Genomic DNA, 14,407 nt, shown 5'->3' on the forward strand with positions numbered 1-14,407 from the left:
CGTGCTATTTTTCTGCGTTTGCGGTTGATTGTCCTCTCGTAGCTATCGAGTGACAGCTGTAGCGCGCGTGTCGTATCTAATCGTAGACGACGGCCCCTCGGGCTGAGGTAGAGTATCACGGCGCTCTTCTGCTCTGTCGCAGTAGATGCAGTGAGCTCCGACGCCGAGCGACGATCGAGGTTTCGAGGGGTAGAAAAATGGTTGCCGGCCGCGTCACCAAGGTGCACGCTCATGACGTGCGCTTCCCGACATCGCTTGGCTGTCATGGTTCTGACGCGATGGTAAGTGCCAAATAAACGTGTACCCGTTATGTGTTTTAATTTGCATGGCGCTCGGCTTCTCAGAAAGATGCGTCAAAGCGCTGTGGCCTGATGCGCGCCATCCCGCTTCAACTTAATTAACTTACAATAGTAACTTCGCTGCATGCATTAAGCATCTGTTCACGACTTCCACGCTGATATGTTTTAGTAATCTAACTTCTACTAGTTTATAATTATAAGCTGGTGTCATTTGTTTATAGTTGCTTCGAATATTCTCGACTGTAACGCCCATTTGCATATCCGTGATCCGTACAAAAGCCGCACGCTTTATGGAACAATCACGAACGTTTTCCTTCGGATATTAAAAGCACACAGATCCCGACTACTCCTGCGCCTACGTCGTGATTAGCACCGACACTGATTTCCAAGGCCATGGCCTGACATTCACGATTGGACGGGGCACCGAAGTAGGTAAGTATCTATATACTATATATCGCATGCATAAACCACTTACGCATCGCATTTATCGGCTCGTATTATTATCCTAACTATATATATATATATATATATATATATATATATAGATATATATATCTGCTCCTGAACAGAAGATATATAATGACAATAACGCCCATCTAATGCTATATATTTACTTTAAATAGGTTTCCGTGTTTTCGCTTTAAGCAGAAAAAAAAGCTGATAAAGAAAATAATACATCCACTGGTAAATTTTTGGACAACTTGATTTTATTCGAAAAACACAAATTTTTCTATCGCGACAGCCAAAAAAAAAAAAAAAAAAGGAACGGATAGACTGTGGAAATGACATTCTCTTTGTTAAAAGTGAATAATTCGTAGAATGATGCGTGTTAATGTTATTAACTTGAACTTCGTTCATTATTACCACAAGCTGCATTGCACGTGCTGTGCGTAATGTTGACTAACCGTCCTTGTAAATAGTTCACGTGATAACGGTATGCTTCCAGCGTTCTGAATGCGTACTATTTGTGTGGCTAGTGGCCCTGTTTTAAAGTTTATAACGTACGAGCGTTAAAAGCACACACACACACACAAAAAGGGAACTCCGCGAATTCAGAATAACTTATTGGAACGCAGAAAAAAAAGTTTAATGCCGGCCGATAAATACCTAATTTCTGACAATAAAAAAGAAAGAAACACCGCAAACACACCCACCGACTTTCGACAAAAAATAAACCACAGAAACGCCGTACCTTATTGTTATATAGCAATGATATCGAATAATATGCGGTAATTTGCGGATTAGCTAAACAGCCTAACTACAAGTCGAGGTGGGTGCTATCTTAAGTAAAGGATTATAAATGCCGGTGTTTGAAGCGCTAATGTTCGTTATAAAATAATTATAGGCAAAAAAAAGATATGTCAAACGATTCTTCGGGATGCTGCTGATATGCTCAAATTTGTTTCAATAGCTCTGCATTAAAAAAAAAAGGAAGAAAAAAAAGTGTGGTGCATGCTGGGACACCTTGTATAGAAACCAGTGCCTGGATTTCTCACATTATTCTAATAAGTCGAAACTTATTGTTTATCTGAACGAATGGCTCGAGTTCATCGCTCCAAAGGCTAGCTGTAGAATCTGTTCCAAATAACAACATATGATACTACGGCTGCTCCTGCTACTATAACTATTATTATTATTATAGTTTGTGTTAGCCTATGGAAACAACGAAATCTCTATTGTGTGGCTGCTTTCTTTCCTTTATTATTTTTTCATTCGCACATGCACGGAGTGATATTTTGTCCACACTCGACGCAGTGGTGGCCGCTGTCCGTGCCCTCGCCCCGCTCGTGGAAGACGTTTCGCTGGACTCCATATTCACGAACTTCGGGCAGTTCTGGCGCAAACTCACCAGCGACAGCCAGCTGCGATGGGTGAGGCGCTGCCTGTGTAGTGATCCCGATGTGCTCAATAATAACCGTGACTTTAAAGGGACACTGAAGTGAAACAATAAATTTTAGACAAAAATTACACCCTGGAAAACTCTACCGTCGTTAATTTCACTACCACAGGTTTATTAACAGTTGAGAAAATCAATGTCAAAAGCTTTACATTTAAATTTCCCGCATAAATCTCCGATGGTAACGTTATGGCTTTCAAAGTGTTCTTTCGTATCTTTGGCGACACTGGCTCAACGAAATTTCCTGAAATTTGGCATATGTTAACTCTCTGGCTCATTCGGAAAACAATGCACTTCATTATTGCCGATTAGGAACTACGTAGGCGGCCCTACTAGACGCTATGAAAATCTATGACGTCACGGCGACTGGTGCGGGAACTACGAGGTGGCGTCGCCACCCGCATTTTCTTTTCGCGCGTTTTCTCGTTTACCAAGAGTCTTCTCAAGTCAAACGATGTGTTTGGTATTGTGGAAGAGTAATTTACTAATACGAGAAAAAACGTTTTGCTCTTTAGTATTCCTTTAAAAATGATAAGTGTACAAGTAATCACGACTAAACTTGCAACCGTGACTGGTGATCTTGCAATAATGACTGGTGATCATCAGTCACGATCGACTCATATGATCATTTACCATGAATTACCTAACGATAATGGTCGCCAGTCAAGGAAGTCGATCCTGACTGCTGAAATGCCAACTTTTTTTAGTACTTTGTCATCGGTCAAACGGTACTTTAGATTCGCAACTAAAGTTAGTTTAGATTTGAAATGGTACCTCAGTTTTAGATTTGCAACTATTCATTTATGTTCATAATTATCGTCAATCTTATTTGTACTGTGCTGTATAACAATTGTAGGCACGATTCTCCGTTGCCTTGTACAAAAGTGGCGCGCGCGCGCGCACGCACGCACGCACGCACGCACGCACGCACAAATAAATATGTAAAGAACGCTCGCGGATCTAATTACAAAAAACCGAAATGGGTCACAGGAAGTAGTCTTCTCTGCACATAGCCTACTATTGCGGCAAAGCCAGCTGCGACGAATTCTATCGCGTTACACGCATTTGTAGTCTAGAGAAGTAGCTGGGAATCCCATACGATGTCGTTGCACATGTGTGTCATGACGCAAATAAAAGGGGGGGGGGGGCAGAGGGGGGTTGGGGGTCGTAACTGGCCACACATATTTTGTTCGCGCGTATGCGACATCAAATGCGATATCGAATCAGGTCATGTTGATCTTTACATAGGGTAAGAGGTGTGACGAATGCTATAGACGCTGTAAAAGATTGCGTTCATACATTGTCCGATTTCGGTTGGCTCGTTCTTTAATTGTTTCGCCTATTAAACACGTATCCACCCTTGTGTGCACTTTACGACAGATTTTCACACAGACATGACAGGAATAAAGCAAGCGTACGCGTGATATGTACACGCGGGAAAGAGAATACCGTACAACTTGCTGTTATTGCTGTTATTAACATAACTGTTAACAGTCCATTTACAGAGATGATTAATACAACCAGTTGGAACGTATATTTCCCTCTCCTTTCCAGATCGGGCCAGAGAAGGGAGTCATCCATCTAGCCACTGCGGGAGTCATCAACGCCCTCTGGGACTTGTGGGGAAAAATTGAGGGCAAGCCAGTGTGGAAGCTACTCGCTGACATGGTAACGCGTTTAATTTAAAAAAAATGAAGGAAAGGGAAAACTGCGCGCATTGGTGCATAAATATAAAACTAGTTAGTATGCTTAATTTATATCATGCATCTCTGCGGAGAAGTGAAGTATTACTCAAAAGAAGCCGTCTAGAAATTAATGAATGGTTCCGTTGGAAACACGCCGTGATGAAGACTACGTGGAGACGAGTGACACATGTCGTCAGTCACTAATTAACAAAATAATACGATCAGTGCATTGTAAACTATTATGTTCAGCGGGGTCATCGTAAGTGGGAATTGAGACGAGCTCTCTGTAAAAGCCGTATTGCCATTTTTGATTACGAATAACGCGATTTCCTGCGTGAACCGTGGCGCGAAGAATTCCCGCTCTCAGAGCGCGCGAAACCGAAACCGAGAGGCGCGCGCGCGCGTGTGCGGCCGCGTCCCATCACTGATTGCGTCCCATACGATGACGTCGATACTTACGTCACTAGACGGTGGCCAATCGGCGCTACAGCGGCTCCGTCCGCTTTCGGTTTTCGCGCGCCCTCCGAGCGTGAATTCGTTGCGCCACGGTTCACGCAGGAAATCGCGTTTTTTTTTTTTTTTTTTCGGGGTCGAAAAAGTCGACTCCGATTTCCAGTTAAGATGAGCCCGCGCTAACTATAAGCTTGGAGGATACTTATCGAACGTTTGTTGTGGCGACCAATAACATCATTCAATCACCCCGTTGCCGCCACTGTTGATGGCATGTATCCCACGGAACAGTGTCCTATTTCAAGAGAGATATATTTTCAGATATTACTCGAAGTCTCCGTAAAATATCCGGCATGTGTACACGTGGCTTATACGCAACTGTTTACGCCGCATTCATCGCTAAGAAGTGCTGCCACTATTCGTGTTTGTTATACGTTAACCATGAAACGACAGCGTGATCAACAGCGCGGGCAGACGTCAGCAAAATAACGCTTCGCGTTGCCTTTCGACGCAAAACGCGCGGGGACAGCACACGCAAAAAAAGCCACCTCGTACGTCTGTCTCCCTCAGCATTTGCACCCGTCGCAAGTTATGACGTGTAACTGTAACACTTGGTCCCAATTAATACCAGGTGAAACCAGCTGGATTCTGAGTTGCACAATTTCGCCTGCGTAAGACGCGCGGGCCGCATATACGCTCTCAGTCGCGTTGACTTGTCAAAGACACGCCCCCACCCTTTAATGGGCGCCAAGGAAGACGTATGGCGCGCACCAAGCCACCACCCGCTTCTACTCACGCTCGCTTTCCGTCGCACCCGCTGTCACATCTCACGCGCTATGTGACCTTAATTGATTACTACATCGCAAAAAAGAAAATAAATGAAAATCGAGGACTACGCTAGGGAAAAAACGACGACAGGGCGCGCCTTTTTCTCGGAACATCACGGCGACGGCGCAAATTCGCCTCGAGTAAATTGCCGCAAATTCTGTGCCATACTTCATTCAATGGAAACTCGTTAGTGAAACACAAATATATTTATGGCAAATAACACGACCAAAACATGCTAGTTTCACAATAGTTTGTGCGTATTTTAGAGTTTATAGCTGCACAGATATAAGCGGCTGCAACATTTCACCAACTAGCACTGTTTGTTCATCACTAATCATTCACTTGCAATTCTGCTTGATGCCCATGAAAGTGTGCAAAGTGATGCCCATGCAAGTGTACGACCATACATGTGTACACACTGCACCTTTATAAGAATGAAATGGTTTATCAATTATCAATTATGGGCTACGATCTCCTTTCCCATCATAATGTAGCTCATGATTCAAGGGTAATTGCTCATAGTGTTTTTTTTTTTTTGCATTGCATGCTTTTTCAGAGCCCACAGGAAATAGTGTCCCTCATTGATTTCCGATACATGTAAGTTGGAAGTCCACAGCTGTAGCTGTGGTACGCGCACACTTGTGACACAGCAGTTTATCAAAGGCTTTTTTTCCTGCTTATTCAGTTCTGACCTGCTGACAAAAGAGGAGGCCATTGGTAATTATTTGGGAACAATCTGTAAAAGAAGGGCTTTTCTTGCAAAATTTTATTGCTGCTGGTAGTAACACCTTTCTGTGCAACTACAGGTATACTTGAGGAAAAACAACAAGGGAAAGTTCAAAGAGGTGAGCACAATGCCAACAAAATATCCAACATAACTTTCTTTCACTTGAAAGCTATTGAACTTGTTGATGCTTATCACTGAAACATTATTGGACCTTCTATATTGTCTTGCCTCCCTTTTCTGCTAGAAGTAATGCAACGTCCTCTAAAGTGCTTAATGGTGTATGATGGTTTATTGGAGTTCGCAACCACAGTGCAGAGACTTGACAAATAGTAGAAAAAAAAAACACCTTTTGTAACGTGCGTTGAAATTTCGGAGATACCAAATCCTCAAGAGTGACCGGAGTGATTTGCAGCACTTTTTCTTTTTACGCAAAACAACAGAGAAAGAATTGTTGGCAAGTGGCTATCCAGCATACACAACTGCCTGTGGCTGGCTTGGGTACACTGACGAAAAGATTAAACAGGTGAGCACGCACTGGCTGATTCATCGTATTTAACATCGCAGTGTTCTTGAATTTTGCTTAGATCAAAATGTGGCTGCTGCCACAGGGAACCAAACCCATGACCTTGTTCTTTGCAGCAAAGATCCACAAGCACTAAGTCACTACAGTGTGTAAAGTGGAAGTCAGTTGAAGGTTCGCATAAGTGCACATTGTCGTCAAACTCTCTGTTGAATTTGCGTACATTTGAATGCCTTCATTTGTACGCAATGCCATTCATGACAAGCACATGCTCACCAGATATCAGTGAACTTTTTTTTCACGCTATATCCGATAATTCGTTATATCAGCATTTTTCTAATATAGAGGCTCAACATTATTGTTCAGCAAAACCATATAAAAGGAAATATTGCAACATAAACTTGCAGTTGCAAGAATTTCTTGCACAAAGCTCTCTTAGACGGTCATAAAAGTCATTTCATACCTCTGAAAAATTTGCGTTTTAGGCATTAGAACTTGTTTGATTCCGTTGTCTGCTACACACTTTGGCAAACAAAAATGCAGCTAGGATGTAAAAGCACATCAAAAACACTTTTGAAGTTTTGTGGGCAGCTTATACATTCAGGACTTACCTCCTGAAGTAGTTTGCTTTCGGTATCACTATTTCAAATGAAATCAGACGCTAAGCTAAAACGTGCTTTCTTTCTAGCTCTGTCAAGACGCCCTTAAGGAGGGGTTCAAAAGGTAAGCTTTTCAGCTATGCCATTGTATTCCATCACAAACACCTGAAACAAGGTCGGGCACAGAGACTGACTCAAGCAAAGATGTACATCCGAACGAGTACATAACTGCATAGGAATCTTGAGTGAACCCACATGTGTCATGTCTGCACTCAAAAGAAAAGCCTTTGCTAGTTTTACCAATATCTCATGTGGTCACTATGGCAAGCACTCAGATCTGCAACCTTTTTGCTCGGCAGTGAGGCTTCATAGCTGCTGAGCTGCTGTAGACAGTAAGGCAATCATTAGGCAAGCCCTTGCATGTGCATTCAAACCTCAACTTGGTTTTTCAAAAGAAGCTGCATGTTAGGTTGTTGAATTGAGAATTTCGAAAAAGCAAGAGAATATGTCATCCCAGAACTGCCAGTGAGAAAGTACTCGCGTTTCAGAAATAGAAAATTAGTATAAAAATATTGTATTCTGGCAAGTATACATTTGAGTGTGACATTTGCAGTTCAGGCATAGAAGAAAACAAGATATGTTCAGAGGAATATTGAGGCCTGAAGTGTTGTAAAGCTGTTGGACGAGGAACTCCACTGGAGCCAACATTCGACAAGGGAACTTGTCAAAACATTGCATGTTCCAGCAACATTCCATGCTCAACCATTTTTCATCACTTCAAGCCTAAAGCAAGCATAAAGCAAGGCCCTCTCGAGCGACTAGTGGGTCGTCCTCTTCCGCTCTTCTCGGGCAGCACACTCCTCGCGCTCAGAGTCCACGCTCTGTCTTGACTGTCGCTGCTGTGCTTCGTCGACTAGCGCCATCGATAAAGGCCTTTATACCTCTAACAAATCAAATCAGTGGTTCGTCTAAATGCAATATTGCTAACAAAATGGGCTTGTTACAGCTTCAAGGTGAAAGTTGGTCGGAACCTCGCCGACGACAAGAGGCGGTTGCAAGTAGTCCGATCGACAATCGGCGAGAAATGCGAGCTGGTGAGACCAAATGTTCCATGCCTGAAATGCTATGCAATATGTGTGGGCCAAGATAATGAGGTTATGGACAGATGATTTCCAATGACCTGAGCAATGTGCCATCTTGAGTAGCCCAGTAGATATTGCCAACAACATGAGTAACTTGTTTTAGCAAACCTACTGTTTACCCATAATGCCACTGAACTTTATCTACCGACACTGTTCCGATACAGTAACACATTTCAGGAGTATGCGAAAGTGAACTACTTGGTCAGGGTCTTGGAACAATGGACTCATTGGGTGCAAATTTCAATTAATAATTGTAAGAGGAACACAATACCAGTGAAATCGTTACCTGCTGGTGTGACAGTCTTCCATAACAAGAGGCGTGAAACCATCACCTGTTGCCTCGTTTTCTTTTTAATTGCGTTTGTCCAAACTGGTGCTATATTAAGATGCCTATCGTTCAAGACCATGGTTTCCGAACCCTAACAAACGAAATGCTGGGGCTGTGGTGTTGATGTAATTATATTCAGCTGCAACATCGGTCATGATAAACAATGCGCTACTAAGATAGCCAATTTGAACAGCAACTAACAAATTAAATGAATTGTTGGAAAAGATGCAACAATAAATTTGATTTAGATTTACTGCTTATTCTGCATTTAAAATTAGGTTAACACGATTGACTTATTGAATTTTGGGTAAGCGAGCTGACCAGCCCTTTTTATGTAAACGAAAATTAACTGAGTATTGCTAGCTATATTTTTTTTTACTGACGGTTTTCGTTAAACAGATGGTAGATGCCAACCAGTATTGGGATGTCAAGGAAGCCATTTACTGGATGAAGGAGCTATCCGGCTTTGGAATTCACTGGATCGAGGAGCCGACGTCACCAGACGACATCCTCGGCCATGCCACGATCTCAAAGGTAAGCCGCTCGAGACGTCCACAAAGAGCAGAAACAACTACATTTCAGAGGGTATTGAATTTTCCTTGTCGCCCCAGTGCTTGCATTTCATCTGAAATCAATGCTAGAATGTGTATATATACTTACGTGAGGAAAGGGAAGCTGAATCGTTGATGGAGACTAAGGTGCTGAAGCCATGCTTGAGCAATGAGGTTTTGCGTGTGCAATGAAACTGCTGCTGCTTAATGCACTCTGGTAGGCATCTCAAAATGCGTGTGTTTCTGTGTTGCGGAGCTTTGGCAACGGCACTGGAGGCAAGCGATGTCATGCCTAAGTTATGCTTGACATGAGGCTAATGGAAAGCCGTAGGCATTTGCAGCTCGTCATTAACGGTTCCTTCCGATAGCAGCACAGAAGGAATGCTGGTGTTTGTGCGATCAATACTCATGTCAGCGGCGAAGAACTAGATGCTGCCCCGGTTTTGCTGCAGAGCTGATTGAGTAGAACGTGACAATGCATCCACTTGGCATTTGTCATTCTTGCAGCTAAAATCGCCGTACGTTGTCTCTCGCATCTCAGGGGGAGGCCTTCTTACCTGCCACATGCGAGTTGTGCACGTTATTGATAACGTGACACCTCGGTGATGACAACAGCATGAAGACATCTTGAACGTCTGTGCAATTGCTGTCGCGACAAAGTGTCACGTTGGAGATGTGTTATTAAGACCGAGATTTCCCACGTGTTATAGATGACCCTGAATAAGTGCACTGGTACCTTCACACTGTTATGGAGGCGGGTGGTTAATTGAGTGCTCATTTCCTTTATTTAGACTCAACCTAGTGAAACAAACAGACACTGAGGCTAAGATATAGGGAGCCTTACCCGTATGTTTTAACTGTAGTTAAACAACAAAAGAGTGTTCCACACTCGCCGTCATGGCTGCGGGCAGCACTGGCTAAACACTTACAGGATTACACAAATATAAATATGCAATAAAGTGGATGAGAGGATGACCACTGCTGTAGAGCATTGGACGTGTTATCTGAAGGTTGTAGATTCGGTCCCTACCTGTGGCAAGTTGATTTTAGATGCAAAGCATCTTATAGCGGAGTTCAAACCGGTGGTGGTGGTGGTGGTGTGCGGCGTGACCACCCTTACTGCGCATGCGCATACCCTCTCCACACACCTCCTCTCCACTTCTACTCTCCCCTTTCCCCTCTCCACCCACCCTCTCCCCTCCCCCTCAAAAACGCGGGCTAAACATGCCGAAATTTTCTCCTGCGCAACACCGTGATGAGCGCCAGCGCATGCGCGTCTTTTCCCCCTCTCTCTCTCCTCTCCTACACTGCCCCCCTCTCGCACGCCTGTCGACCGCGTTCCTCGCTCTCCCTGTGAGAATTAACGGCCAGGCTAGAGGGAAGACAAGACGCGCGTAGCGTTCCTCTTCGCGTTCCACGATGCGAGGTCGATAGCATGCCCAATGAACGCCAACTGAACGCGATCGTGCAAGTGCTCCGGCTTCGCATCGCTTCATGGTCCCCTCTAGAGGGAAATGGTGTAATTTTTTCATCCACTTTAATTCCGTTCCAGTTATGTCATAATTACTACAACTACAGCTAAACATACGAGTAATGCCGCCATACCTCCCTTAGCTTCATTGTCGGTTGGTCTCATGAGGTTGAGTTTTTACACTTTTTCATCACTTTTCTAAGCAACGCGATGTGTACTATTAATTTCACACTGTAGGCCCTGGCTCCCCTGGGCATCGGAGTGGCTACGGGTGAGCAGTGCCACAACCGGGTGATGTTCAAGCAGTTCCTGCAGTCCGGAGCCATGCAGTTCTGCCAAATCGACAGCTGCCGGCTGGGAGGTGTCAACGAGATCCTCGCTGTCATTCTGATGGCAGCCAAGTGCAAGGGTGAGACACACTTAGGCTTGATTCACACATCCAGAACAATGGCCACGATCAGGGGTTTCCCCAGAAATTGAAATTACGGGCTCTGTCTAAATTTTTAATGGGGTGGGGAGGCGTGAACCACGAGGTGTACGGTGTTAAATTCAGGCATACATTTCTTTTGTATTTTTTAATGTGATGAAGTGCCACTTGCAAGGATCATTATGTATTATGTATACCTTTGTTTAGCAACTTGACAAGATGACAGACAGGGATTCTCTAGCTCACATGTACAAGACAGGTCACCCGCGTGCTCTGTCTTTAGCTCACGTAGATTCTGACTGTGTTAAGCCCATATTGCGTCATGCGTTCGTGCCTTTTTTTTCTAGTGCTGAAGTTTTGGAATTTGCAAAATTCGCTCAGTTTTCTGCATATGTGCTAATTTTACATTTTCCAAATACGTTTTTCAAGCTTTTAGTGTACATGTCACGAACACTGCCTTACACGTCACGAATGCACCCAAGGCGGTGTTCATGACAAGCATTCAATATTTTGCCGAAACCACTTTGCTAGTTTCCACTTTGTTCCATCAGCGCTGCATGAATACACAACTACAATTACGTTATCGTTGTGTGCACAGGTACTTGGTAAGGCCCATACAGAAGCATTCAATTAATGCGACGTGTACAAATAAGTACGTATACATGTACACTGTCACTGCGTTGGTGTATCTATGATCTATGAAAGGCCTGTGAAAGCACAACCATGAAATTCAATGACTGTTACTAAGTGCACACTGTCTTTCACGTCCTATGCAGTGCCAGTTTGCCCCCATGCTGGTGGTGTGGGCCTCTGCGAACTAGTCCAACACTTGTCCTTCTGGGACTACATTGCCGTCTCGGGCACGAAGGACAACCGGTGAGCAGAAAATAATGCATTGATGAACCGCGCAGTTGCCTTAGCAAGCTCTGACCAGTAGACATCAAAGAATGAACAGTCTCTAGAATGAATCATGGTCGCATAAATTATGCGTCGATTTCAACCGGGTTATAGTTGCTGACTCGAGACACGACTTCTCAGTGAACTGACTAGCTAAGGAATTCGGAGGCCAACGTACAGACTATCTGGTACCACTCAGGTGATTTTACATACAATCAAGACAGTCACCGAGGACCACTGGCACAAGACGGTCACGTAAACCTTGGCAGTTTGAAATTGTCTTGGAGCCTGACGCACAGTGCCATTTCTAGGTGAAGAGATTGCACTGCACAGCATTCAAGAAATACACTCCTAGGAATGCGGCAAAATGCATTAACATTACAGTCAACACTCATGAACACCGAAAAATGTTGCTCGCTGCTACATAAAGCGTAATCTTATTTCACCACAAATCCTGAAGACTAATTTCTTGAAGCTGGTGCTAAGCCCAAGGTTTCTGATGAACAGATAACACTACTAATAATTAGGAAGTGCGTTAAAGTGACCAGTGACAAGGCCAGTTATTTTAGCTTTGGCGGCTCACTAATGTCACTATGCAGTTTATGTTGAAAATGCTAGTGTTTGACTATTCAAGCAACCTAACTGACAGGACACAACTGCAAAGTATTTACCACAGGAAATTTTTAGTACAACTATTTTTTCATTAAAATAGATAAGCTGGGATACTTAGTGGATCATTACAATATTGTGCTAATTGTGCCTTTTGGGCTACAGCTTCAGACATGCAAGTTGTGTGCTACCACAGGTCTTTGAATGGGGCTGAGAGTCATTTAAAAATCAACAAATGAGTGAATGGGACACAGCCAAGTTGTTGTATGACATTGATTGCACCTCTTGCGTCCATTCCAGCCCAGGCAGTGTTCAAAAGTTAACAACGAGACAATGTGGCCTTGCACACTCTTATGACATTTTTTTGTGCTTTCCAGAGAAATCGAATATGTGAGTCACCTGCATGAGCACTTCAAGAGCCCGGTTCTCATCCAGAACGGATGCTACATGCCACCGCAGGTATGAGTTTTGCGCATCATGACTCTTACGAAGCTCTTAAGAAGAAGCCATAGCACAGGATCGCCTACCTAAGTACAGTAAACCCTCATTAATGAGATCAGTTTGTTTGGAAAATATGTGCGGCAATATTCAAAATTTTTCGTGCTCCCGCGTTAGCTAAATCTCACAGCTTCTCTCCTGTTAACAAAATATCACTTATAACAAAGTCCATCTCCTGTCTCGATGACTTCGTTACAATGACGGTCTACTTACACGGAAATGGAGGAATTGTTTTCTCTTCATTGCATTAATTTGACAAGATCTGCTGCATAAAGTTAAAATCTTGCGCCTGCCAGAAGCGTATCATTATTTTTAAGGGTCGTCAACACAAACAAAAATTTCTGAAAACTGCAAAATCGAAAACCTCGCGTGCCATGTTTTTAACTATGTAACTTTCTAATTAGTAAACGTATTGAAACTTTGTAAGTGGCAACTATTAAAACATCTAAAGCGTACACAAACTGATGTTATACGCCGCTCTGAAATAAACCGCTAATCTGCAAGAACGACTATTACACAAATCTCGTAAGCAATGTGAAACATTTCACACCGGTTGAAAATTCTGATAGCAAGTTTGTCCGTTTCAATGCTTTACCGAGTGCAGGTTACAAAACTGCGATATCCGTTTTTGGTGCAGAGTTTTGGATTCGCAATGCTTCAATTTTCTCTGAACTCCTCGACTTTCAGCAATATTTACAAAAAGTACGAAGTCTTAAATAAGAATACCGCTTCCTACAGTACTTACAATTTTGCTTTAATTCTTAAATGAAATGACATTTCGAAGCACTGATAGTAGTCATCAGAAAAAAAGCCTTTTTCACTTGTTCACAGTCTTCACCGTCTTATATGACCTGAACAACTTTTTATTTTTTTTTTTATTTTTCAGGTGCCGGGCTACGGTTGTGAGATGTGGGAATCATCCATTGAGCAGTACAGCTACCCGAATGGATCCTACTGGAGAAATTTCCCGAGGATACGCTGAAGGCGCGAGAACACTCCACAGGCAGCAAACAACACTCCAAAGGTCCAAATTGAATAAAAGTGTGTTGCTCAAGTGAGGAAGTTGAAAGGAATGGAGTGCATTTGTCAATCTAACGTTCCAGTTCCAACTGATCACGACGGCAACCAAGAATGCATCTGAATGAAGTACAATCAACACAGACATCACAATGGAACGCCTGTTGGTCAATGATCAAACTATTACTGTGATAGAAATTATATGGATACTCCACCTACATTGGCAAAATGTCCCTATAACCTGCTTGAGGTGCTAAAAGAACATACAGTTGGTGTTCCCTGTACACAACTCAAAGCACTGCTATGTAAAAACAGAATTGTTTATACTAAGCAGTAGCTGAAGCACTGCATCTTTAACTGACCACTGCGTTGACTGCGCTTAGCTTGCCATGCTATAAAAATGAAAGATTTGGTCAGCGATTCACATGACTGGCGCATAACAGCAAGGCACTTGTACGTAGA

General features: G+C 43.3%; 1 protein-coding gene across 1 annotated transcript; it reads left to right on the plus strand.

The window, feature by feature from the left end:
- The first annotated feature begins 87 nt into the window (after window positions 1–87).
- On the plus strand, window positions 88–14,001 carry LOC119371756 (mitochondrial enolase superfamily member 1). The gene is made up of 15 exons (XM_037642218.2): window positions 88–281; window positions 629–731; window positions 2,055–2,170; window positions 3,751–3,864; window positions 5,716–5,756; window positions 5,845–5,876; window positions 5,966–6,004; window positions 6,327–6,409; window positions 7,095–7,129; window positions 8,012–8,099; window positions 8,875–9,009; window positions 10,735–10,906; window positions 11,701–11,800; window positions 12,808–12,889; window positions 13,815–14,001. The coding sequence occupies exons 1-15, from the start codon at window positions 198–200 to the stop codon at window positions 13,908–13,910; spliced, it is 1,320 nt and encodes a 439-aa protein (XP_037498146.1). The 5' UTR covers window positions 88–197; the 3' UTR covers window positions 13,911–14,001.
- Window positions 14,002–14,407: the final 406 nt, after the last annotated feature.

The sequence above is a fragment of the Rhipicephalus sanguineus genome, chromosome 10, assembly GCF_013339695.2.
Source record: "Rhipicephalus sanguineus isolate Rsan-2018 chromosome 10, BIME_Rsan_1.4, whole genome shotgun sequence".
Taxonomy (NCBI): domain Eukaryota; kingdom Metazoa; phylum Arthropoda; class Arachnida; order Ixodida; family Ixodidae; genus Rhipicephalus; species Rhipicephalus sanguineus.

Excerpts from the sequence above, each read along its gene's own strand:
- LOC119371756 (XM_037642218.2), top strand. The coding sequence starts at position 198 with ATGGTTGCCGGCCGCGTCACCAAGGTGCACGCTCATGACGTGCGCTTC. Across the intron at positions 2,171-3,750 it reads GCGACAGCCAGCTGCGATGG|ATCGGGCCAGAGAAGGGAGT; the intron begins GTGAGGCGCTGC and ends TCTCCTTTCCAG. Across the intron at positions 3,865-5,715 it reads GGAAGCTACTCGCTGACATG|AGCCCACAGGAAATAGTGTC; the intron begins GTAACGCGTTTA and ends ATGCTTTTTCAG.